The following is a 24,205-nucleotide window of genomic DNA, read 5'->3' on the forward strand; positions in this document are numbered from 1 at the left end:
GGACTCGAACAGGTGACCCTCCGGTTCCCAACCCAAGTCCCTATGGACTGAGCTACTGCCGCTATTGGGCTTTATAAATAAAATTAAAAATTGAAATTCATTTTTAAACAATGCTGTCGCAGAATATTATTTTATATACTGTACTGACATACATTAAAAAAATGAAGCCACGTTAATTCTGTTCTTAATTTGTTTAATTTTTTTATCTTAAAAACCCCCAAAAGAATTGATGAGTACCATTAAAGTACTGGATCTATAAGCAGCATCAGTAAGAGTAGTAGTATCGTTAAAATCTTAATGATACCCATCCTTAACAATTAGTGTCCTCAGTTCCCAAACACTTTGGTGACGTAACATGACCCTGTCCCAACTTTTTAGAAATGAGTTGCAGGTGTCAAACTCAGTGAGTGTAATTTACAAAAATAATAAATTTCATCAGTTTCAGCATTAAATATCTTTTCCTTATGCTGCATTCAACTGAATATAGATGAAACTTTTTTGGAATTGTTGTAACTTCCAGCACACCTTTCCTGAGGACGCTCCCAGATGTTTCCCTTTGTTAAATAAATTACATCAACATACACAAAGTATAACCAAGGTAATTTAATTTGAAATTCACAAACGTTGCAAACCATAGCTGTGGGGATATAAAAGGCCTTCAGGAATAAAGTTATGTCATGTTGAAATAAACAGTGTCATCATTATAACTTTGCAGTCTCACAATATTTGTCTTCCAGCGTATTTACAGAGCCTTTTTTCAGTTCATTTCTATCACTATCGAGGCCTTTCCAAAAATATATTTTCACCAAAATTACAGCATCTCATTGAAACAATGTCCAGAATAACATCCAAACATATCCATGCAGAGGAAACTGATGTACGGGGGGAGGGGAAACAAAAAATAAGCTCAAGGAATAACCTGATGGGGAATGAGAACGAGCTTGTGCTGATGTTAAAGGAATGATTCGACATTTTGTAAAATACACCTATTTATTTTCCTGTTGAGTTGAGGCCTTTGCACACCAAGTCTGTATTTTTCGTCTTAAACTATTGGATGTTAAAAATACGCACGACCTGATGTGTGAAGCTTGTTTACACACTGAAACTTTTGTCCATCAATAAACTTTTTGGAACAGGTTGGATTATACGTGATTTTTCGGATCGTCAAAAAATGTTAGACAGTTGTGTGACCAAGAGACAGTGCAGAAAATGTGACGTTAACCTGTAACAAGAGAGAAGGACAGGGCGCAGAGTATCATTTCAAAATTCAGATAGCCACTTTCAACAGCTGAGATATTAATATTCAGGTGGATGAGAGTGACGAGGAGTCTGCCAGGAAAAGAAATGCAATTAAACAAATTCGGTGAAGTCGTCCACCTTGAATACGAGTCGTTTTCTCTGCCTGGTTGTCTCAAGATGAAGACCACACACAAATGCAGAGAGAGCGACAGTTTGGAGACAGAGATGGAGGACAGCTCAGCCCCTTCGTGTAGCCACCGTTCCAAATGCCAGAAAGTAGGCGGAGAGTGGCGACAGCTGGGGAGGTACCTCCAATGTAGGGAGCAAATGTGTCTTCAAATTTAGTCTCGTGTTGCAAATTTTCACAACAAATAGAACAATGAACTGAATCAGACTCAGTGTGCAAAGTATCTGTGCACATGACAAATAAAATAAATAAATACAAACGAAAAATACAGACTTGATGTTCAAAGGTCTTTAGATGAGAAGACTGATGTCACTCTCATATCTGTCCGTTCAATATGAAGCTACAGCCAACAAAGCTCACTAACTGGCATGTTATATCTTGTTATTTTAGGTTTTATATGTAACAGGACTACTTGTTTGATAGGCAGAGTTTGAATACCTTTGGATGGAGCCAGGCTATCTGTCTCCCCCTGCTTCCCGTCTTCATGCTAAAGGCCCTGACACACCAAGCCGAGAGTTGGCCATTGGTGAGCATCTGTCACATTAGTTCAGGGGTAGGCAACCTGCGGCACTTTGGACCCTCTCCACTGGCTCCCTGTGGCTCTGACATAAAATTATATGGAAATGAATAACGGTTATTTTTAACATTCAGGTTTTCACCTGTTGTAGGCCTGGGGTGATTACTGCATTCTACAACTGTAAAAATGTGCAGCCTATACATCGAATTAAAAAATGTGTCATACGCCTACAACCTGGCGCCTTTTACTCTAAATTTTGATGAACCTTAGTAGCGGTGGCTGCCTGGAGTCTCCCTAACAAGGCTAGCTATGGATTCCAAATCCAAAAAAGGAAATGTCTTGAAGGAAATTAATAGCGTGTGGACGGATTCATTTTCTTTCACCAATGCTGCAAAATTAAAGCACTAAATACTGATAAATAGCCCACTGCAGAGCAGCCACCTTCTAGTAAATCATATTAATCAATGCTCATTTAGACCTATTCGTAATGCTGATGGGCTAATTTAGACTAGGCTGTTACCTTTATACAAATATGCTCTGTGGCTCCTGACATTTTTTCTTTCTTTTTTAGCCAATAATGGCTCTCTTAATAGTAAAGGTTGCCGACCCCTGCCCTAGTTTTTGAGGTGTGTTCCGCACTGTTGGCCTTTTTTGGCCAAATTAGCACGTTGAATTGGCATCTGCAAATGAAATTACTCTGATTGGCAGCTCAGCTCAGTGCAGAGAAACTGAAGTAAGGAAAGCAAACAAATGGGCTTGAGTTCTAAAACAAACTTTTATATCAGGTACGAATATTTTTGTAGCTATTGAGCTCTTCAGCAGAAGTTAGTTCGTAATTGTTTGTGGTATTGGCCGCTAGCGCACGGTGAATATATTTTGTCCTTTGAACATAAGGTTGTGTTGTTAATGTGCTAACTGGCTAACTAGTGTCTTAAATCCGTCCTGTTAGTGTTCTGGTTTCCCTTTTTGAATGATGATTACAGACTACCGCCACCTGCTGCTGTGGAGAGTCATTTCCTCTCATGCAGGCGCAGAACGTACGTACTAGTTGGCCATCGACTGGAGTATTTGCAGTGCGTTCAAGAGCAACTTCTTTCCTGAGACACAGGTGATGTGAGACAACGACTTTCTCAACTTATTATCAGCAACAAAGCGAATAAGTGCATTCCCCAAAATGTTGGAACTATTCCTTTAAATGTTTAAATAGTCCTTGAGAACTGGCTAGTGTAACTACATTTAAAACTGTACAGCATCATTCTACAGTCCTTCATGTATTGCTTGTTTTAGTTGGTCCACTGCAGCTGTAGTGTCCTAACTGCTGAATGCAGCGTGTCAGTATGTGTGTAAAATGTTCTGCAGCAGTTTGCCTTCAGTTCATGTTAGAGTGGCTCTTCAGGTGCCTCCTCAGGTGGTTCAGACAGGTGTAGGTCTTGGGACAGAGCTGGCAGTGGTATGGTCTCACCCCTGAGTGGTTCAGCATGTGCTGCTTCAGCACACTTCCATCTGAGAAGGCTTTCCCACACTGAGAACACACGTACGGCCGCTCTCCTGTATGCACACGCATGTGAACTGTCACCTTGTGCGCCATTGTGAATCCTTTGCCACACACTGTGCACTTGAAGGGCCTTTCTCCGGTGTGGGTGAGCCTGTGGGTGCGCATTGCACCCATCTGGGAGAACGCTTTACCACAGTCTGGGCAAACATGCGGCTTCTCGCCGGTGTGGACCCTGGTGTGACTCCTCAGTCCTCCTGCTGTGGAGAAACACTGTGAACAGTGAGTGCACTGGTAAGGCCGCTCTCCGGTATGAGTGCGCATGTGCTGCTTCAGGTCGTAGCGGTTTCTGAAGCCACGGCCACAGACGAGACAGCTCTCTGGTCTGTCATCATTGTGGCGCAGCTCGTGGTTGGCCAGGCATTTTTCAGACAGGAAACACTTGCCACACTCCTGACACTGGTAGGGTTTCTCATGGTCCACTCTCTGATGATACTTCAGCTCACTGATGCCGGGGAAAGTCTCGTCACAGTATCTGCACCTGAATCGGTGGTTGGGGCTGTAGGGGAGCTGGTGCTCACTCATCTGATGGTTCCTCAGCAGGTGGGCCATCTTGAAGGTCTTTCCACAATGAGAACACTCGTATTTTGTCAGCAGCTGGACACACTGATGTCTGACCCGCTCGTGCAGAGACCTGAACTGACACCCACACTTGGTGCAAATGTGGGAGGCGTTTTTACACTTTCTCTTCCTGTGCCTGGAGAGGTGAGCTTCAGTGCGGAAGGCTTTTCCACACTGAGAGCATTTGTAAGGCTTCACCGCAGTGTGGAACCTTTGGTGCTCCAGAAATTCAAACCGATATTTAAAGCTCCTTCCACACAGTGGACAATTATGTGTGACTCGTCCTCGAGGGTAGACGGCTTTGACAGATGTTTTCCTGGATGCCGAGGAAATCCGATGAGCGGAGCCACTCTTCCTATGTTTACCTCCACTCATCAATTTGGCGGTCTCCATTTCACCGACCTCTTCATGTCGCTGTTGATGTTTGGTCAGACACTTGGAGGAGATAAAGCTCTTTCCACACTGCTTACACTGATAAGGCTTGTCATGATCTACCTGCTGATGATACTTCAAGTCACCGATTCCTGAAAAACCCACCCCACAATGACTGCACTTGAAAAGGCGGCTTTGGACATGAGTCAGCACGTGTTCCTTTAAGCTGCTTGACTTCTGAAAACTCTTCCCGCAGTGCCCACAGTCGTAGTTGCGGCCCCGTTTTGGGCAGTGGTGTCTGAATTTGTCCAGTGAGGTTGGAAAACTGTTCCCACATTTAATGCACAGATATGCAGCATTTTTGCATTTGCGCAGCCTGTGACCAGCCAGCAGAGTGGCTGTTCTGAAAGCCCTCCCACATTCGGAGCAGTTATAAGGCTGCAGCCCGCTGTGGACTCTCTGGTGCTCGATGAGGACAGAGTGATGCTTGAAGCATTTGTCACACTCAGGGCATTTATGCAGCCCTGACTGCTGTCTCCTGCGAGGAGATGACGGTATATTATCAGTCCTTTTTGGTGACTCGGGAAAATCTGCTGAAGTGGAAGGGTTTGTCGACAGTTCTTCATCGAACATGACGATCTGAGGAACATCATTATTTTCATCGTCACAAGCACTCGGGTGGGAAGCGATGGCCACTTCCAGCGATGGAGGAAGAGACAGAGAGGGAATGAGAAGATCATCTGACTGAAACGGAGCTGTGGGAAAATAAGAGAAGAAAAAATGTTAATACCACAGTCGCCCTCTTTTCCACTTAATGCCTGGTGCACACTAGAGGATTCTTTCTTTTGCTTCTGTAACATGTCTACTTTCAGACTAGTGTGAAAAAAAACAAACAAACAAAAAAAAACACCCAAAATTCACCGCTTTCTGGAGCCACTGGGTGAGAGGCAGGGTTCACCCTGGACAGGTCACCAGACTATCACAGGGCTGACACATAGAGACAGACAACTATTCATGCTCACATTTACACCTACGGACAATTTAGAGTCACCAATTAACCTGCATGTCTTTGGACTGTGGGAGGAAGCCGAAGAAAACCCACGCCGACATGGGAAGAACATGCAAACTCCGCACAGAAGGGCCTCAGCCAGCCAATGGATACGAACCTGAAACCCTCTTGCTGTGAGCAAGTAACCACTGCACCACTGTGCCACTGTGATTATCAGAGTGAGTTAGCTTAATCTACACTTTGCCATCAGGTAAGTGCAAATATAAAGTAAAAAAATTATTAGGCTCAGTGGTAGATTTAAAGAAATGTGGACATACAAACAGAGGAGCTGGACTGTTTTTGACAAATAAATAAATAAAAGATGGATGAAAAAAAAGAGATAAATGTTTGTGGCAAGTAAGACCTCGCAAATTCAAATTTAAGACTATTTATTGACTTTCAAATTCTAGCATTTATAAAATTGAATTTACAACATTTTAAGACTTTTTAAGGATTCTCAGAGCCCCTGTAATCTGTTCAGACCAGCCATGAATCTGTCACCACCCGTCATTGCTGGGAGGGGTGCATCGGACCCAAAATCTGCACAGTTATCCTCTAGTGTGTGGCTAACATAATATGCTATTTGACTAGATTTTAGCAAATGTAAATTGTGCACATACCAACACTACTTTTAGCCAGTTTCCCGTGGCACTGTTTGCTCTGGAGAAGAAATTTAAGGTCCTCTCCATTTGAGACACACTGCATGTACTCCTCCAGCACAGAGGGGGCAGCACTGATCCAGGATGCGGTCTATAAAAAGAAAAGACAGTTTGACTTTAAAGTTGAAATGTCTCCTTATTTATTAACTTTATTTTCTGATCTTTCAGAAATCCTCCTTGCACCTGTTTGAAGTCCGGTATTGGCAGCAGCTCCTCCAGTCTGCTGAAGAATTCACAAACCAAAGTCTCCAGTGCCGTGTCAAAGTCGGGGCCGTACTCCACTGGAAACACATTCTGTCACGTGGAAAAAATACAGCACATGGCAATATCGTTTATGATCAGACGGGCAATTCCTACATTTAATTGATTTATAACATTTGAGTTTATTTAGAGCACCTTATTAATCAAATGAATATTTACCTTGAGGAAGTGTTCTCTGCCATCAGTGTCTTCAATGAGGCCTTGAACCAGCTTCATAAAGTTCGCCTCTGGTGCCTCAATTACAGCATCACTGGTCTGGGTTAGAAAACAAAGCATCACAGTCAGATGATTACAGGCAAATGAAATGGGAAGAAAATATAGAACAACATATTAGGGCACAAATTATTTTCATTATTGATTAAAGTTTGTAGAATAACTGTGTGATGTTTGCTGAAACTGTCACTACTTTCAAAAAGAACTACATGTCACTCCTCCTCTTCAAACTGCCTCTTATTCCATTCACTAGAATCAGACCGCGGCACATTAGAAACAACCAATCAGAGCCAAGGAATCTCTAATGCAGCTGTCAATCATGTCAATCACTGCTTGTGAAATGCAATCAAATCAGTGTTCATTTTGTTGATGAAAACTATAACAAACTTTTTTCGTCAACAACCTTTTTTTCCATGACGAAAATGAGACGGCAGCGAGCTAAATATAGAACTTGACAATGAAAACTAAGATGAAATCTACGTTTCATTTTCGTTAAGACGTGAAAAAAAAAAAGTTTGTGGTGGACTTTCGGACATTAAAAGCAGAGAGCGATCGTGCTTACAATTACCTACAAATGCCGCATGAGCGACAAGCTGGCAAACCCCAGTAAATAGTCTGTGCCAAGATGTTTTGCTAGCCAACAAAAACACTGACAGCATAGCAGCGTCAGCCGATGTTGCGAGTTGTGAGCTGCAATTCAGCAGTAAATAATCAGCCGTGTGTGTCTGACTGTGGATGGAGGAGTTTGTTAGTTGCAGCGGTGGCTGTTAGCAGTTAGCTCCGCTTGTTGGCCACTGAACGGCAGCAGAGCAAGCACGTCTTTTGTCCGACAAACAATCAAAACCTTAATTATCTGCAATTTACTGTCTTATAAAACATAAAAGTCATTTGAGAGGTTGGAGCCAGTCAGTATATTGGCAATTTTGCATTAAAATATAGTCAAACGATTAATCAAATGTCAGCATACTTGCAGATTCATTTTCTGCTGATCAATTAATGGATTCATTGACGATTCACTTCAGTTCTACAAAAAAATAAAATAAAAATACTCACCTCCTCAATGCAAGAAGATCGGATTCTGCTGAGGTGGCTTTCAACAGCCTTGAGATCTTCCGGGTGTTCAGAACGCAGCAGCTCCAGAGTTGTCTAGAAGAAATTGAATCCCTGATTTTACTGTTGACATTAGACTGCAACTGATGATTCTCTTCATTATCGATAAATCGATGTCTATAAAATGTCACAAATAAGTGAAATGTGCCCCATGTACCTTCCCAGAGAAGTTAAGCTCTTTTCCATGATACCATTTTCTTAGGTCTGTTATTTGAATAGCTCTCATTATACACATAACGGATCTACACATTTTAAAACACGTACCCTTGCTCTCAGGCCCAGTGAGAGCAGCCTCCCTTCTCTTTTACTCATCAGTTCAGGAACTGCATCTGTTACCATGGACACAAACTCCTCCAGTTTCCCATAGTGCTTTATGTTCCGCTGGCGAACCACTTCCCACATCACTGCTGACATCAGCCGAAGTGGTGGGACCAGGAGTGCCAGTGAGGACAGAGGGACGCTGAATTCTTCAAAGAGACATTAAGAGTGGGTCAAACAAAGGGGTTGCGAGGACAAATTCAGAATATAAAATATGATTCCATTCAATTACAGTTTAAATTTGTATTATTCTGAATAGAGTTACTGTCTTGTACTGTACAGATTACTTTATTTATTTTTGTTTTATCTGGTGTAAACCTGTGTCCTAACTGCCTTGTTTCAATTTATTCCTTTTGCTTGCTTTGAAAGCTCCACAATGGACGAAAAAGCGTCTGATTTGTGAAGCTGAAATGAGTAATTATCTTTATGATATCTCCTCATTTAGCTGCAAAAACCTGTGTAAGATGGCAGCTGTCTGGAGCGAGTTCTCCAGGGAGCTGGAAGTTTCTGGTAAATGACCACGGCTCATAACAACCCACTTGCTGTTGGCTGTACTTTATGTTTAAAAAGTGCAAACATAGAAAGATAGAAACTACTCATCCATCTTTAAAGTGGTTATGTCTTTGGTCGAGCAGACAGCTGATAGGTAACCTACGTGGTCTGTCGACGTGAAGTAACAGAAGTAGATATTTATCATATTCAGTGGAAAGCAACGCTTGCTTGCTGGAAAGCAACGCTTGCTTGCTATTAGGACACAGCGTCTTTCCCATGAACAGATCTGGCAGAGGAGATGCACAGCCAGGACACTGGCATGTTTTTGGCATGAAAATTTAAGACCCAGACAAATTAGCGCAGCAAGATGATTTTGAAGTAGAGCTGTGCATACTGTTTACCATTATACCAGTATAATTTTAATATGATCTGGAAAATTCATATTGTGATACTCGCAATATTTCGACTTGTTGAAATATTGATGTCATACTGTTATGCACTGCAACAACTAACATAGCTGAAAGCGAAATTATTACTGACTCTGTGGTGGTTCCAAAAAGAGGAGCAGCTTCAGTAGTGTGGAATAAACTGTGGCGTCCTGAATGTCTTGTGAACAGCCCCAGACTTCTCAGACTTTTAGTCGGTGTCGTCAAGTGATTTTGTCATAAACCTTTAGTGATGTAATATATGTGAATGTGCATAATATCGTATCATAACAGCCTGTCACAGGTTACAGTGTGATGATTAGAGGAGAAATGGCAGAGCATAAAGGTCCTGGTGGAAAACAACTCAATCATTTAGGATTTTACTAAAAGAAGGAAATCACCTGTTGATTTATATATATATCCTCAAGTCACATATTGTGACACTATATTAGGGCCATATTGCCCACCCCTAATATGAAGTATTCTCAAAGCAATCTAGAATACATGACTTACTTTGAGTAATCTGAGTGAATACGTTACAAATTACATTTCAAGGCATGTATTCAGTAACCTGCAGTGGAATACGTTTTAAAAGTAACCCTCTCAACACTGCTTATAAGTATCTATGCACTTATTTTTAGGAGGAATTGAATAGACTCCTGTGCTAATTACAGACTGGAAATGCATTTCCTAATCAGTGCAGCATCTCACTTTACAATCAGTACAGCCATGATCTGTTCCTGTAGCATCCATTCCTGTGGTGCACCAGCTAGTGTGAAATACAACACTGCAGGGCGCATTATCTGAAGCACCAGGGATGTGTGCATACATCTACATCCAACCACTCATTGTATGTGTGCAGCTCTAAGCATTAGGACAGTCCACTTCACCCCACACTGAGCAAAATGACAAAGAGGGTAACGTTTAGTGCTGAGTAGCCAAGACATGAAGAGTTAACGTTCTTAACCAGCTAACTATTAGCAAGTACGTTACCGTTAGTCACTTTATATCAAATCAAACTATCAGTTAAAAAGAGCGAGCCGCTGGGGTTCATTTCATACATTAAAAACCTCTTTAGCCGTTTTATCATCGTTACTGTTTGTGCCAGAGCGCATTAGCTAACGCTACTAGACTAGCCACCAGGCCGCCGATGTTGCCTGGTAAAACCGGCTCATTATTGGGAAAAACAATTCTTGTTCCAGGGATTAGTCGAGGCCTGCTGAGCCCCGGCTAATCCTTAGCTTTAGCTATTCGACTAGCCGCACAAGCGATATACACACAGTTTTACCGAGCTCCACAAGCTAATACATACCCGTGTCGTTCATATTGGAATTCTTTAATAGCGATGGGAAGAAAAATCATTACAGTGGAGTATCTTTCATACTTTCGGTTAGCGTGCTAGCTAACCGCATACGGGGCTTCAGGCGCCAACTTCTTCCTGAAACACGTTGTTCATTCTGGGGAGCGTTGGCCCAGCTAGTGTCAGTGTGTAACAGCGGCGTTCGTTTTCCATCACGGGGCAGCCCGGATGAGACGGGTCCCATTCACTGTGTACTGTCAATGTGACATGCACCGCCCCTCCGGACAGTCAAATAAACCTTTACAGTAATGTTTAAACTTGATAAACAGTGTTTTCTCATATCCATCATGTTTTTAAATCATATATACTGAACAAAAACTTAAACTCAACACTTTTGTTTTTACTCACATTCTATACAGGTTTTAGTTAAGGATCTAAGACTGTTTTTATGCATTCAACAGATATTTTTATGTCATATTTTTGTCACAAATTTGTTAAAATCTGTGCTAATGAGCACTTCTCCTTTTGCAAGATAGTCCATCCACCTGAAAGGTGTGGCATATCAAGATGCTGATTAAACAGCATCATTACAACACAGGTGTGTCGTGGGATGATCATAATATAAGGCCACTCTAAAATGTGCTGTTGATCAGACAAAACACTGACACTGATGTCACAAGTTGTGAGGCAGTGTGCTGTCAGCATGCTGACTGCAGAGTGTCCACCAGAGCTGTTGCCTGGAACTGAATGTTCATTTTACTACAATAAGTCACCTCCAATGTTGTCTCCCTGATTTTGGCAGTACATCCAACCAGCCTCACAACCGCACAAGTCAGTTCAGATGATTAACCTCTGTCAGGTCAAGACCTCGGTGAGGATGACAAGCATGCAGATGAGCTTACCTAACCCTAACCCTGAGACAGTTTCTGACATTTTGTGCAGAAATTCTTCAGTTGTGCAAACAAATTATTGCATCAGCTGTTCGGGTAGCTGGTCTCAGATGATCTCTCAAGTGAAGACACTGGATGTGGAAGTCCTGAGCTGGTGTGGTTACATGTGGTCTGTGGTTGTGAGGCAGGTTGGATGTACTGCCAAATTAACAGAAACAACATTAGAGACAGCTTATGGTAGTGAAATGAACATTCAGTTCAAAAGCAACAGAGAGATGATCTGAGACCAGCCACCTAAACAGCTGATGCAATAACTGGTTTGCACAACTGAAGAATATCCACACAAACCGTCTTAGGGAAGCTCAACTGCATGCTTGAGTCCTCACTGGGGTCAGTTGGATGTACTGCCAAATTACTGGAAATGACATTTTTCCTTTTTTTACTGTGTCATGGTAGCATGCCTAGAAGAAATATCAATAAAATCAGGGTGTTGTTGTCATACAGTTGTCTACGGCAGCAGATCTCTCTGTGGTTCTATTGGTCAGAGTGGAGGCTGTTGTGGAAGAAGTCGTGAACACCAAAAAGAAAACCAAACATGCTAGACTTTCTATCGGGACATCGTGAGGTGTCCTGAACGTGGCATTGATTGTTTACTATGACACTACACAAGATGAAATTATGGATTATCGCATACGACATTCTTTGTCATTCATGATCAGAGCCGACACCATGTGACGCTGCATCTGGATATAACTGGGCTGATATTATATCATGTGAACCCAGCATCACGGTAGTGAAATGAACATTTAGTTCAAGGGCAACAGCTCCGGTGGGCATTCCTTATGGTAGTGAAATGAACCCAATTTGAAGTCATTTCTGTTATTTTGGCAGAACATCCAATTAGCCTCACAACCACATGTAGCTACACCAGCTATGAACCTCCACATCCCACATCTTCACCTGAGAGATGGTCTAAGACCAGCGACCTGAGGAGCAGGTGCAACAATTGGTTTGCACAGAGAAAGAATTTCTGCACAAAATGTCACTAAACAGCAGCTCATCAGGTGAGGTTGTAAGGCCAGTTGGATGTACTGCCAAATTAACAGAAATGACATTGGAAACGGCTTATGGTAGTGAAATGAATGATCAGTTCAAAGGTAACAGCTCTGGTTGACATTCCTGCAGTCAGCATACCAACGGCATACTTCCTCAAAACTTGTGGCATCTGTGACATTGTGTTGTGTGATGACTCTGCACATTTTGGATGTACTGGCAAATTAAGGGAATTGACTTCACATTCAGACCATTTACACCATCAACCTGCCAGGGACTGCAGATGAAAATTAGGCTGTATGGCTAAATCTGGCACATTTACGTGACTTAGGTGATCATGTTCATTGATGTGCACTGTCCCTTTCTAAATAAAATAAACATTTCACTACTATAAGGAATGTCCACCAGAGCTGTTGCCTGTGAATTTAATGTTCATTTTACCACCATAAGCCATCTCCAATGTTGTTGCAGTTGTGAGGCTGGTTGGATGTACTGCCAAATGAACAGAAACGACTTCACATTCAGTTCATTTCACTGTTACTATAACCAATGTCCACCAGGGCTGTTGCCCGTGAACTGAATGTTCATTTTGCTACCATAAGCCGCCTCAAGAGTTATTTCCGTTATTTTGGCAGCACATCCAACCAGCCTCACAACCACAACCACATTGGAGATAGAGATGAGCTAACTAACACAGATTTTAACAATTTTGCTGCCAAAGGTTGAGAGAAAAATATCTATTGAATGCATAAAGTCATAGATCTCAAAAAACTAAAACCTAAAGTGTAATTCTAAGGTTATAAATAAATTTTCGAAGAATTTGTCACTAACATCATAATTTCTGCATGTAATAAATCTAGAAACCCCCATCAGGATGACAGGAGCATTAAGTGTGTAACTTTCTGTTTTCTAATTTATTAATGTTACATTTATCACAAATATTGTGCAAGACCACTGCAGGATTTTTATGTTGAATTCAAGTACAAAGTCTTCTGTTGTCAAGAGAGTCATACACCACTGCAGTTTCAAGGAATGTATTGTTTGTTGTATGTTTTCATAGAGACTCTTAACATGTGTTTTAAGGCTTCAGAAAACAAAAGTAATACACTTAGATGTCATTGTAGAGGGTACAATGAGGACAGATCTGACAACACAGGATAAGGTACAAACAAGAGCTTTTGCAACATAGTCCTTACAAGAGGGTGAGTGTGAAACCTTTTACACAGTTTACAGTCAACACCGCAAACAGGACAGGCTCATTGTATGACTACAACATTAATACAATGGCGTAAAGTAATCACATGAATTAGACAGTCTTGTTTTGCACTACACTGTGAGTTTTCAAGTGTCTCTTCAGGTGATTGAGGCATGTGTAAGTCTTTGCACACAGCTGACAAGCGTAGGGTCTCAAACCTGTGTGCTTCATGGCATGTTTCTTTAATTCTCCACCACGTGAAAAACCTTTCCCACATTCAGAACAGATGTAAGGGCGCTCTCCAGTGTGAATGCGCATATGAATTGTCAGTGTGCTCGCCATGGTGAATCCCCGCCCACATACAGTACACTTGTATGGCTTTTCCCCAGTGTGGGTTCGTCTGTGTATCTGCAGCTCGCCGGCTGAAACAAAAGCCTTGCCGCAGTCGGAGCACAGATACGGTTTCTCTCCAGTGTGCGTCCTTATGTGTATGTTCAGGTTTCCTAATGCAGAGAAACGTTTCACGCAGAACATGCACTGAAACGGCCTCTCGCCTGTGTGACTGCGCATGTGAAGATTCAGGCCGTGTTTGTCTTTGAAGGCTTTGCCACAACGCACACAAATCTGTGTTCTCTGTCGCTTGTGGCGCAGCTCGTGGGCTGTCAAACAGGCAACAGAGCTGAAGACTTTCCCACACTGCATGCACTGATTGGACAGCTCGGGAGGATGAATCTTCTGGTGGGTTCTCAGCTCACTCATTGTGGGGTATACCTCCCCACACTGTCTGCACGTGAAGACACGGCTCTTAGTGTGAGTCAGCTCATGCTTACTCAGCAAGCACTTTTTCTTAAAGCTTTTTCCGCACTGAGAACAGTCAAACTTTTGGATGCTATGAACACACTGGTGTCTAAATTTGTCCTGTATTGATTCAAAGCTATCTCCACAGTTGATGCAGATATAAGCTGCTTTTGTGCACTGGGTCCTCCTGTGAGTAGACAGGTCAGAGGTCCTCCTAAAGGCTTTTCCACACTGAGAGCACTTGTAAGGGTTTTCTCCCGTGTGCCGTCTCTGATGTTTCAGGAGTTGATAGCGGTAAATGAAGCACTTTCCACACTGAGTGCATTTGTGTGCAACTCTCTCCCGTGGAGGAACAATCATAGAGCTGGACATTACAGGACTCTCAGCAGACGTAGAGGGAGCTTGGCAGGTGTCTGAAGCTCTGTCACTGCATTTCTCTCCGGCTTCCTGTTCTGCATTGTTCGCTGCTTCTGCGTCCTGTAGAGAAACCTCCTCAGAGTCTCTTTTGTTGTGAGATATCTGCATGTTAGATTCCGCATGTTTGGTCTCTGGCAGTGAAGGAAGGAGAGATAACGATGAGAAGAGTCGCTGCTCTGAGGGAGAGGGCACTGTTTGAAAAGAGAAATGTATAAAGTGAGAAAATTATTCATTTACATTCCATTGTTTAAGAGAGTTACTTTTCAAAGTGGTGCTATCATTTCTACACTGTGCTGCTATTAAAACTTATGGTCACTACATAAACGTTTTTGTAGGTCAATGAACGCAGCACCGGTGAGTTTATTTTTTACTCAGCAGCACTTTGTGGAGTTCTAGTCGCAGGGATAACTGATGTGCTGATCCGATTAAAAGCAGATCCGATCACATCGATAAATGAGAGGAGCAGCTGCTGCATGTTCCAAAAGTACTCCTCATGAATGGATTTAAAATTGGTTGTTTTGTTTGACAACCTTTGTCCAAAACCCAAAGATATACATTTAAAAATTAAGAGAGGAAAAACAGAAATTCCTCATATCTGACAAGCTGGAACCAGCATTTATTCACTGTCTGATGATCTGACTCATCAGTTAGTTAACAGATTGTTTCAGCGTTAATATGCACATAAAAATCTGGTTGGTATTCGAGGCAGACTGACTTACTGCTGGTATCCATCTTGGCCATTTTATCACTGTGGGCTTTGCTTCTGAGCAGCACTTGGAGGTCGTCTGCTTTGGATACACACTGCATGTACTCTTCCAGCACAGAGGGTGTATCGCTGATCCACACTGCAGTCTGTCAAACAAACGAAAGTATTATCTTGATGGACTGGAACCAGACAAACCAACCTCTGGAAATGCTTTGTAAACTGTGTCATTGTGTCTTTACCTGCTTAAAGTCTGGTATAAGCAGCAACTCTTCTAGTCTGGTGAAGAACTCACAAACCAGTGTCTCCAGAGCTGTATCAAAGTCAGACCCATACTCCACAGGAAACACATTCTGTGCGGTGGAAAAGATCAACCCAAAGCATGGATGTAAAACGTCATGTCACCGCATCATTTCACAATAAAACAAACTGCTAACGATGAGGTGAACGCAGAGACACACCTTCAGGAAGTGCTCTCTCCCTTTCGGGTCCTCCAGGAGTCTTTGAACAAGTCTGACAAAGTTGGCCTCAAGAGCTTCATTTCCTGCATGAGCCTGTCAAGTAAAACATACACACCCAAAATAAGCACAACGTTTCTCAAACAGACATTTAATGTCCAGGATTGAAGAAGTCACACACCTGTTTGGAGCTGGATGGCAGGAGGCTGTTCAAGCATGTTTTAACATCTCTGAGATCCTCTGACTGTTCAGAGCTTAACATCTGTAACATCATCTGGAAAAGCCATTTAGACATGATACAAATATTAATTTCTAAAGCTCAAATCTGCTGATAATTAAGCAGCATACTGATATAGAGTCCATCTGTACCTCTCACCTTTGCTCTTAAGCCCAGAGTGAGCAGTCTCATCTGTCTGTCTGTCAAAATGTCAGGGACGGCTTCAGTTATCAAAGACACAAACTCCTCCACTTTCCCATAATGCACGATGTTCCTCAGACGAACCACCTTCCACATCACAGCCGACATCATCCGCAGAGGTGGAACCAGGAGCCTCAGCGAGGACAGAGGCAGCGGACCCTCTGTAAGGAGGAGCAGAATACTGCACTTAAAATATATGTTCACAGCATCTTTACTATAACGTAGTCTTAACTCTGTTTTCAGAGACAACAAGTGATGAACACACAGCTCATACAATCACACTTCAGTCACACCAACAAAGTGGCTTCCTCATCTTTTTGCACACATGTATTTTGAATGATCAGGCAGTGATCATAAACCACACAGGGGGTGACAACAACAGAAAAGACTGCATGTAGCATTAGTTTTTATCAATAATGGATATAAAATGTGGAAGTTTTCTGAGCCTGTTGATGTGTTTGGATGTGTTAAGTCTCAGCCTCAAACAGATCATGGCTCTGTTCAGCAGAGGCTGAAATCCAGCTGCTTGACACATCAATGATCTGTAAGGAGACCAATAACAAGTACAACTAACACGCATACATGGATTAAAAAAAAGTCAGCTGACATCACATTATGAGTGTTTTTTAATCTGGTGGAAGGATTTTTTCAGTCAAAGGTGAAACAACAAAGATATGATGGGTTAAAGTGTGATTTGCAGTGCCCAGCTCATTGACTCTAATAGAACTGACACCAAAGTCTGGCTTCTCGAACACTGTTACTGTCGTCATGACCGTTCCTTCTTTAAATATGGCAAAGATAGTTTAAAAAAGTACCACAGCATAAAAATTATTTACAATACAGCTGTGTCAGAACATTAAAAAGCTGCACAGTTTAGTGTCGGATGTGCAAAAATATTAATTAGGGGATGTGTAAAAATCACAATAGAGCACAGTAATATAGAAGTATTTTTACACTGCTCATTATGCATTTTGATTTACTATATTCCTGTTTAATATTCAGCTTATTCATTTGCATATACGGTCTACTACAAATTTAAATTACTTCATATTTATTTACATTATTATTCCTGTCTTGTTTTTTTATTTTTTATACATACATATTTAATTAGAATTGTTAAAGGGAGCCAGATACCCAAGATTTTTATTGACAGCGACCGCTGCTGTAATTGTTTTCCATTTTAAAGAAGAGAACTTGAAACTTAGTTATAACAGAAAGGTCAGAGCTGCCTGTATTTTCTCAGGAGAATTAGACTTTTCATCTTCAGCAGAACCATGTTGCAGATGTTTTATCACTCATTGGAAGCCAGCGTCATCTTCTATGCAGAAGAGTGCAGGGTGAAGGCAGCTGATGATTCTAACAGACTTAATAACCTCATCAGGAGAGCTGGTTCTGTCCGGGGAGTGGAAGTGGTGTCTCTAGTGGAGCTGTCAGAGAGGAGGATACTGTGAAAACAACTCAGTATCCTGGACAACTCCTCTCACCCCCTGTATGCCACCCTGGAGTCATATCAGTGCACATTTAGCCACAGACTGAGACCACAGAGGAGCACCACACAACGCCACAGAGGATCTTTTCTACCTGTGGACATCAAACTGTGTAACTCTTAACTCCTGTAGGGAGGAGAGCTGAGACAAAGGACACTAACAACAATATTCACATACATTAGGGGCACTATTACTGTATATGATGTACAATGATACTTTTTAATATCTTGTGCAGTATTACTTGTCAATATCATTATCACTTGTCAGTGTGGCGCAATATAATTTTCTCAAAATTATGTTCAATACTACTTCTCATTGTCATATCAAATTCAATATAACATTCATTATCAGGCACAGTCTGCATTTTTTCACCATTTAAGTTCATTTTTATCTATTGTTACTCTGTTAGGCACTGCTTTTTGCTCCTTAACCACTTTACATCTTGTACATTTTGAATATTCTGCCTGATATTTAATACTCAGTTAGTGACCCATTGGTGGCTCTGGTTGTTACTAGTTGTGAATGTTAATTATTATTACTGTGTTTTGTGTTATTGTAATTTAAAGCATTCTCTGGCACAGTTGGAATGAATAACGTTTTACTAAACTGACTTGAATAGAATAATATGCTGCTCTTAAATGGGACTACAGATGCACAACTGCAGCAGTCTCTCAATGAAATTGGGAAACTTCAGTTGGATATAATATGCCCCATATTAAATAAATCTAACACAAAGCAAGTTGCAGTGGCTTCTCTCTGACGTGTTTTATCTAATTTATCTAAAATATCCCAGGTTTTATTATCACTATTATTTGTTTGATAGGAGAGGTAAGAAGTTGCTGTTAGCATGCAAGCTAACAACATCAAAACAAACCCATATGACCCAGGCAAAATGCGAAACGTTACCCATTGTGTTCCCGCGAAGAGCTACGATAGTTGAATTAAGACTGAATTAATAAACTCTTCTTTCTGTGATAATGAGCTTCTAGTGCAATCTAACCAGGCACCTCTGTTTGCTTCTCGCTGATCATAAGCAGGGCTCGGGCAGCGACAGTAGCCATGTTCTAATAGCACGTCCATGTTTGTGGCAGACGGTGGCGGTAAAGAAACCGGATGACAACCGAAAAAAAACAACACGAAGAAGTAGAAGCAGGAAGCTGCGTTTGACAACAAATAGCGAGGTGCTTGGTTAGCTGGAAGCTAACTTTCAGGGCTAGTAACTGCAGAAAGAGGATTTTCTTCATAAGGAAACATTCGTCAGTGTTAATTCAATTATCATAGCTCCTCGGGGGAACAATATGGGTAATTTTTTGGATTTTCCTGGGGTTATATCTGTTTGTTGTGATGATGTTAACATTAGCTTACCTGCTAGCAGCAACTTTTGACTTCAAACTAATAACAGTCATAATCAAACCTAGAGGTATTTTAGATACATCTAACGCTATAAGGAGAAGCAATGGCAGTTTTTACTTTATTTCAGTGGTGGAAGAAATAGTCGGATCTTACAGTACAAGTTACAGTGGCAGTACAACAGCACAGGAATACTTTGCTATAAGTAAAAGTTCTGCATTCAAAATCTTACTCAAGTAATAGTGAAAAAAATATCAGCATCAAAATATACTCAAATAGCAAGAACTAAAAAGTACTCATTCTGCGAAATGGCCCTTTTCAGAATATTATATAAGCTAATGCATTATAGAATTATAATCATTGATGAACTAATGTGAACATCACTCTAATTTGCAGCTGGTAGCTGGAACAACTAAGTTTTCCATATACATTAAAATGTATTCATATTTGTTGAATATACTTGTATTAATTATCCTAATCTGCCAAGTAAATGGTAGCTTATGTTGTCAAATAAATGTAGTGGAGTAAAAAAATACTATGTTGGATTCCAAAATGTAGTAAAGACCTTAAAATACTCAAGTTGAGTAAAAGTACTTTGCAATTTGTACTTAAGTTAAGTACTGAAGAAAGGTACTTAGTTACATTCTACCACTGCTATATACATCTAATTTGGGGCATAAAAAGAACAGAAGAATTAACTTTTCTACTTTGTTGAGGGGCAGTTTTTGTTGCGCATCTCTTGCTCTCACACATATTACAACTAAGTTTCATGGTATGCACAAAAAGTACAGAAGTAGTTGTCAGTGAAAATCTTGGGTCTCAGGCTCCCTTCAACAATTCTTATTAGATATGCCCAAAATAAGAGAATGAGAGAAGAAGAAAAAAAAAAAAAATTAAAAAAAATTAAAATCTAAGACAAAATATTTCAAGTTAAAATATAGGGATAACGACATAAATCAAATGTAAATTTATAGTAGAAAGTATATACAAATGAATAAGCTGAATGTAAACAGGAATGTTAAATGCAAATGCATAATGTGGAATATAAATATACTATTTTTTTGGCACCTTAAGTGATATATTTAGTTAGTTTCATTTCTTCTTTAAATTTTACTAACTTAGTAAAAGTTCCACTGAGTTTAAAGTCTTTTTCTTTTTTAAAGGTCAAAACTTAACACATAAACAGGCTCAGAAAACTTCCATATTCTGTACTCAATATCCATGATCAATAAAAACTAATGCTACGCACATTGTTTTCTATTGTTGTTACACCCTGTGTGGTTTATATGATCACTGCCTGATCATAGAGAATATGTTATATGTGTGCAAAAAGATGAACAGACCGCTTTGTTGGTGTGTCTGAAGTGTGATTGTATGAGCTGTGTGTTCACTTGTTGTCTCTGCAAACAGAGTTGAGACTGTAAATTATAGTAAAGATGCTGTGAACATATATTTTAAGTGCAGTATTCTGCTCCTCCTTACAGAGGGTCCGCTGCCTCTGTCCTCGCTGAGGCTCCTGGTTCCACCTCTGCGGATGATGTCGGCTGTGATGTGGAAGGTGGTTCGTCTGAGGAACATCGTGCATTATGGGAAAGTGGAGGAGTTTGTGTCTTTGATAACTGAAGCCGTCCCTGACATTTTGACAGACAGACAGATGAGACTGCTCACTCTGGGCTTAAGAGCAAAGGTGAGAGGTACAGATGGACTCTATATCAGTATGCTGCTTAATTATCAGCAGATTTGAGCTTTAGAAATTAATATTTGTATCATGTCTAAATGGCTTTTCCAGATGATGTTACAGATGTTAAGCTCTGAACAGTCAGAGGATCTCAGAGATGTTAAAACATGCTTGAACAGCCTCCTGCCATCCAGCTCCAAACAGGTGTGTGACTTCTTCAATCCTGGACATTAAATGTCTGTTTGAGAAACGTTGTGCTTATTTTGGGTGTGTATGTTTTACTTGACAGGCTCATGCAGGAAATGAAGCTCTTGAGGCCAACTTTGTCAGACTTGTTCAAAGACTCCTGGAGGACCCGAAAGGGAGAGAGCACTTCCTGAAGGTGTGTCTCTGCGTTCACCTCATCGTTAGCAGTTTGTTTTATTGTGAAATGATGCGGTGACATGACGTTTTACATCCATGCTTTGGGTTGATCTTTTCCACCGCACAGAATGTGTTTCCTGTGGAGTATGGGTCTGACTTTGATACAGCTCTGGAGACACTGGTTTGTGAGTTCTTCACCAGACTAGAAGAGTTGCTGCTTATACCAGACTTTAAGCAGGTAAAGACACAATGACACAGTTTACAAAGCATTTCCAGAGGTTGGTTTGTCTGGTTCCAGTCCATCAAGATGATACTTTTGTTTGTTTGACAGACTGCAGTGTGGATCAGCGATACACCCTCTGTGCTGGAAGAGTACATGCAGTGTGTATCCAAAGCAGACGACCTCAAAGTGCTGCTCAGAAGCAAAGCCCACAGTGATAAAATGGCCAAGATGGATACCAGTGGTAAGTCAGTCTGCCTCAAATACCAACCAGATTTTTATGTGCATATTAATGCTGAAACAATCTGTCAACTAACTGATGAGTCAGATCATCAGACAGTGATTTCTCAAGCAGCATTTGCTGGTTCCAGCTTGTTAAATGTGAGGATTTTTTTCTTTTTACATTGTAAATTGATATCTTTAGGTTTGGATTAAGTCATCACCTTTACATGGTGGAGTGTAAATGAATCATTGTCTCACATTTTGAATTTCTCTTTTCCAACAGTGCCCTCCCCCTCAGAGCAGCGGCTCTTCTCATCATTATCTCTCCCTCCTTTACCGCAAGAGACCAATGCCAAACATGCAGATTCTAACACACAAACATTTCAAAACCAAAGAGAATCTGAGGGGATTTCTCCTCAGGATGCAGGAGATATGGGAATACAGGATGCAAGATGGCTGTCTGAGGAGGAAACAAACATTCAGAATGGCAGCAATGCAGAACAAACAACAGTAGAGAAATGTAGTGACAACATTTCTGATGTGAACTTTAGAGAGGAGAATAATGACGGAGCTTCAGACACCTGCCGAGCTCCCCCTACATCTGTTGAGAGTCCTGTAATGTCCAGCTCTATGATGGGCCCTCCACGGCAGAGAGTTGCACATAAATGCACTCAGTGTGGAAAGTGCTTCATTTACCGCTACGAACTTCTGGAGCATCAGAGGCTGCACACGGGAGAAAACCCTTACAAGTGCTCTCAGTGTGGAAAAGCCTTCAGGAGGACCTCTGACCTGTCAACTCACAGGAGGATGCAGTGCACAAAAGCAGCTTATATCTGCATCAAATGTGGGAATAGCTTTGAATCAATACAGGACAAATTTAGACATCAGTGTGTTCATAGCATCCAAAAGTTTGACTGTTCTCAGTGCGGAAAAAGCTTTACGAAAATGCATCTGCTGAGTAAGCATGAGCTGACTCACACTAAGAGCCGTGTCTTCACGTGCAGACAGTGTGGGGAGGTATACCCCACAATGAGTGAGCTGAGAACCCACCAGAAGATTCATCCTCCCGAGCTGTCCAATCAGTGCATGCAGTGTGGGAAAGTCTTCAGCTCTGTTGCCTGTTTGACAGCCCATGAGCTGCGCCACAGACAACAGAGAACACAGATTTGTACACGCTGTGGCAAAGCCTTCAAAAACAAGCATGACCTGAACCTTCACATGCGCAGTCACACAGGTGAGAGGCCGTTTCAGTGCACGTACTGTGGAAAACGTTTCTCTGTATCAGGAAACCTGAACATACACATAAGGACGCACACTGGAGAGAAACCGTATCTGTGCTCCGACTGCGGCAAGGCTTTTGTTTCAGCCGGCGAGCTGCAGATACACAGACGAACCCACACTGGGGAAAAGCCATACAAGTGTACTGTATGTGGGCGGGGATTCACCATGGCGAGTAAAGTGACACTTCATATGCGTGTTCACACTGGAGAGCGCCCTTACATCTGTTCTGAATGTGGGAAAGGTTTTTCACGTGGCAGTGAATTAAAGAAACATAACATGAACCATACAGGGGTGAGACCCTATGCTTGTCACCTGTGTGCAAAGACTTACACATGCCTCAATCACCTGAAGAGACACTTGAAAACTCACAGTGTAGTGCAGAACAAGACTGTCTAATTCATGTGATTACCAAATGCCAATTTTATCAAATTATGATTGTATTCCTGAAAATAGAAGCAGGGTGAGGCTTTCAGGCACAACTGCTCTTATGCCGCACACAGAAGGGAATTGAATTTAAGGGTATTGATGCAACTAGCCTGTACTGATAGTGGTACGTAAAAAGGTTTCACACTTAACTTCGTGTAAGCACTATGTTGCAAAAATTCTTGTTTTTACTAAATGACTCGTCATCCCGTGTTGTCAGATCTGTCCTCATTGTACCCTCTACAGTGACATTATTTGTTCTCTGAAGCCCTAAAACATATTTTAAAAGGGTCTTTAAGAAACACATCAAACAATACAATACATTACTTACAACTGCAATGTGTTTGCTCCTGACAATAAAAGACTGCACATAAATCTAACATGAACTTGTACTTGAGTCCATCACAAACATAATAATTGACATTTAAAAGATAAACACTATGAAAAAGAGCCTCTATTATCTTAGTAAGGTTTGTGGATATTATTCCAAGCAGAAATTTTGAAAGTTTTCAATGACAATTTATTAAAAAAAAAAAAAAAAAAAAAATGTTTTTACAAGTATTTATACAAAACTTGTTACCTTGCAGGTTGCTGCTGCATCGCTCTCGGCTAGAAGAAAGTGCTTTGTGCTGTTACATTTATCATTATCATCATTATATTAATCATTTATTGTTGGCTAAATTAATACTGTTTTAATATAACTTAGTATCATGGATTATGTCAGCTGGGAAAGTAAGTTGGCAAGCTAGTCAACTGATAAATCCACTCAGATAGTTTTACTAGGCTAGGCTAACGTTAGCGAGCAAACAAGCAAACATTAGCCAGCTAGCTGTAAGTAAGCTACACTGCGAGGATGTGGCGTTTGTTTGTTTAATAACGTTAGCTGATAAATTAATTTGAAAACAGCAAGCTAGCTAATTTACCATCCATATTAGCCCTGCAGTCTAGATTAATCAAATGACGTTAATCACCTGAGTATTTTACTATGTTAGCTA

The 24,205-nt window shown here is 41.1% G+C and overlaps 3 protein-coding genes across 7 annotated transcripts; 1 reads left to right on the top strand and 2 right to left on the bottom strand.

Annotated features, from left to right (window-relative positions):
- Window positions 1-212: 212 nt before the first annotated feature.
- On the bottom strand, window positions 213-10,434 carry LOC126409138 (zinc finger protein 11-like). Its single transcript, XM_050075085.1, has 7 exons — window positions 10,267-10,434; window positions 7,984-8,186; window positions 7,663-7,755; window positions 6,556-6,651; window positions 6,319-6,429; window positions 6,097-6,226; window positions 213-5,183 (listed from the first exon to the last, which is right to left on the bottom strand). The coding sequence occupies exons 1-7, from the start codon at window positions 10,277-10,279 to the stop codon at window positions 3,313-3,315; spliced, it is 2,517 nt and encodes an 838-aa protein (XP_049931042.1). The 5' UTR covers window positions 10,280-10,434; the 3' UTR covers window positions 213-3,312.
- Window positions 10,435-13,217: 2,783 nt separating this feature from the next.
- LOC126409142 (zinc finger protein ZFMSA12A-like) lies at window positions 13,218-18,760 on the bottom strand. 4 transcript variants are annotated; one of them, XM_050075091.1, is made up of 7 exons: window positions 18,681-18,760; window positions 16,145-16,347; window positions 15,950-16,042; window positions 15,772-15,864; window positions 15,553-15,663; window positions 15,327-15,459; window positions 13,218-14,798 (listed from the first exon to the last, which is right to left on the bottom strand). In XM_050075091.1, exons 1-7 carry the CDS (start codon window positions 18,751-18,753, stop codon window positions 13,504-13,506), a joined length of 2,001 nt encoding a protein of 666 aa, XP_049931048.1. In that variant the 5' UTR covers window positions 18,754-18,760; the 3' UTR covers window positions 13,218-13,503. The 4 variants fall into 4 exon arrangements, with proteins under 4 accessions (XP_049931048.1, XP_049931049.1, XP_049931050.1 ...); XM_050075092.1 differs by having other exon boundaries at window positions 18,580-18,759; XM_050075093.1 differs by lacking the exon at window positions 18,681-18,760 and adding an exon at window positions 17,560-18,569.
- Window positions 18,761-18,819: 59 nt separating this feature from the next.
- On the top strand, window positions 18,820-23,590 carry LOC126409141 (zinc finger protein ZFMSA12A). Of its 2 annotated transcripts, XM_050075088.1 has the most exons (7): window positions 18,820-18,975; window positions 20,508-20,710; window positions 20,813-20,905; window positions 20,991-21,083; window positions 21,192-21,302; window positions 21,396-21,528; window positions 21,790-23,590. In XM_050075088.1, the coding sequence occupies exons 1-7, from the start codon at window positions 18,972-18,974 to the stop codon at window positions 23,181-23,183; spliced, it is 2,031 nt and encodes a 676-aa protein (XP_049931045.1). In that variant the 5' UTR covers window positions 18,820-18,971; the 3' UTR covers window positions 23,184-23,590. The 2 variants fall into 2 exon arrangements, with proteins under 2 accessions (XP_049931045.1, XP_049931046.1); XM_050075089.1 differs by lacking the exon at window positions 18,820-18,975 and having other exon boundaries at window positions 20,580-20,717.
- The last annotated feature ends 615 nt before the right edge of the window (window positions 23,591-24,205 follow it).

Source organism: Epinephelus moara, chromosome 21 (genome assembly GCF_006386435.1).
Source record: "Epinephelus moara isolate mb chromosome 21, YSFRI_EMoa_1.0, whole genome shotgun sequence".
In the NCBI taxonomy this organism is placed as follows: domain Eukaryota; kingdom Metazoa; phylum Chordata; class Actinopteri; order Perciformes; family Serranidae; genus Epinephelus; species Epinephelus moara.

Coding starts and splice junctions, on each gene's coding strand:
- LOC126409138 (XM_050075085.1), bottom strand. Junction 6,652..7,662: donor GATCTTCTTGCATTGAGGAG/GTGAGTATTTTT, acceptor TTTCTAACCCAG/ACCAGTGATGCTGTAATTGA. Junction 6,430..6,555: donor GCAGAGAACACTTCCTCAAG/GTAAATATTCAT, acceptor TCCACGTGACAG/AATGTGTTTCCAGTGGAGTA.
- LOC126409142 (XM_050075091.1), bottom strand. CDS start 18,753: ATGGACGTGCTATTAGAACATGGCTACTGTCGCTGCCCGAGCCCTGCT. Junction 16,043..16,144: donor CTCTGGGCTTAAGAGCAAAG/GTGAGAGGTACA, acceptor TGGCTTTTCCAG/ATGATGTTACAGATGTTAAG. Junction 14,799..15,326: donor GGCCAAGATGGATACCAGCA/GTAAGTCAGTCT, acceptor CTTTTCAAACAG/TGCCCTCTCCCTCAGAGCAG.
- LOC126409141 (XM_050075088.1), top strand. Junction 20,906..20,990: donor TGCCATCCAGCTCCAAACAG/GTGTGTGACTTC, acceptor TTTACTTGACAG/GCTCATGCAGGAAATGAAGC. Junction 21,303..21,395: donor TTATACCAGACTTTAAGCAG/GTAAAGACACAA, acceptor TTTGTTTGACAG/ACTGCAGTGTGGATCAGCGA.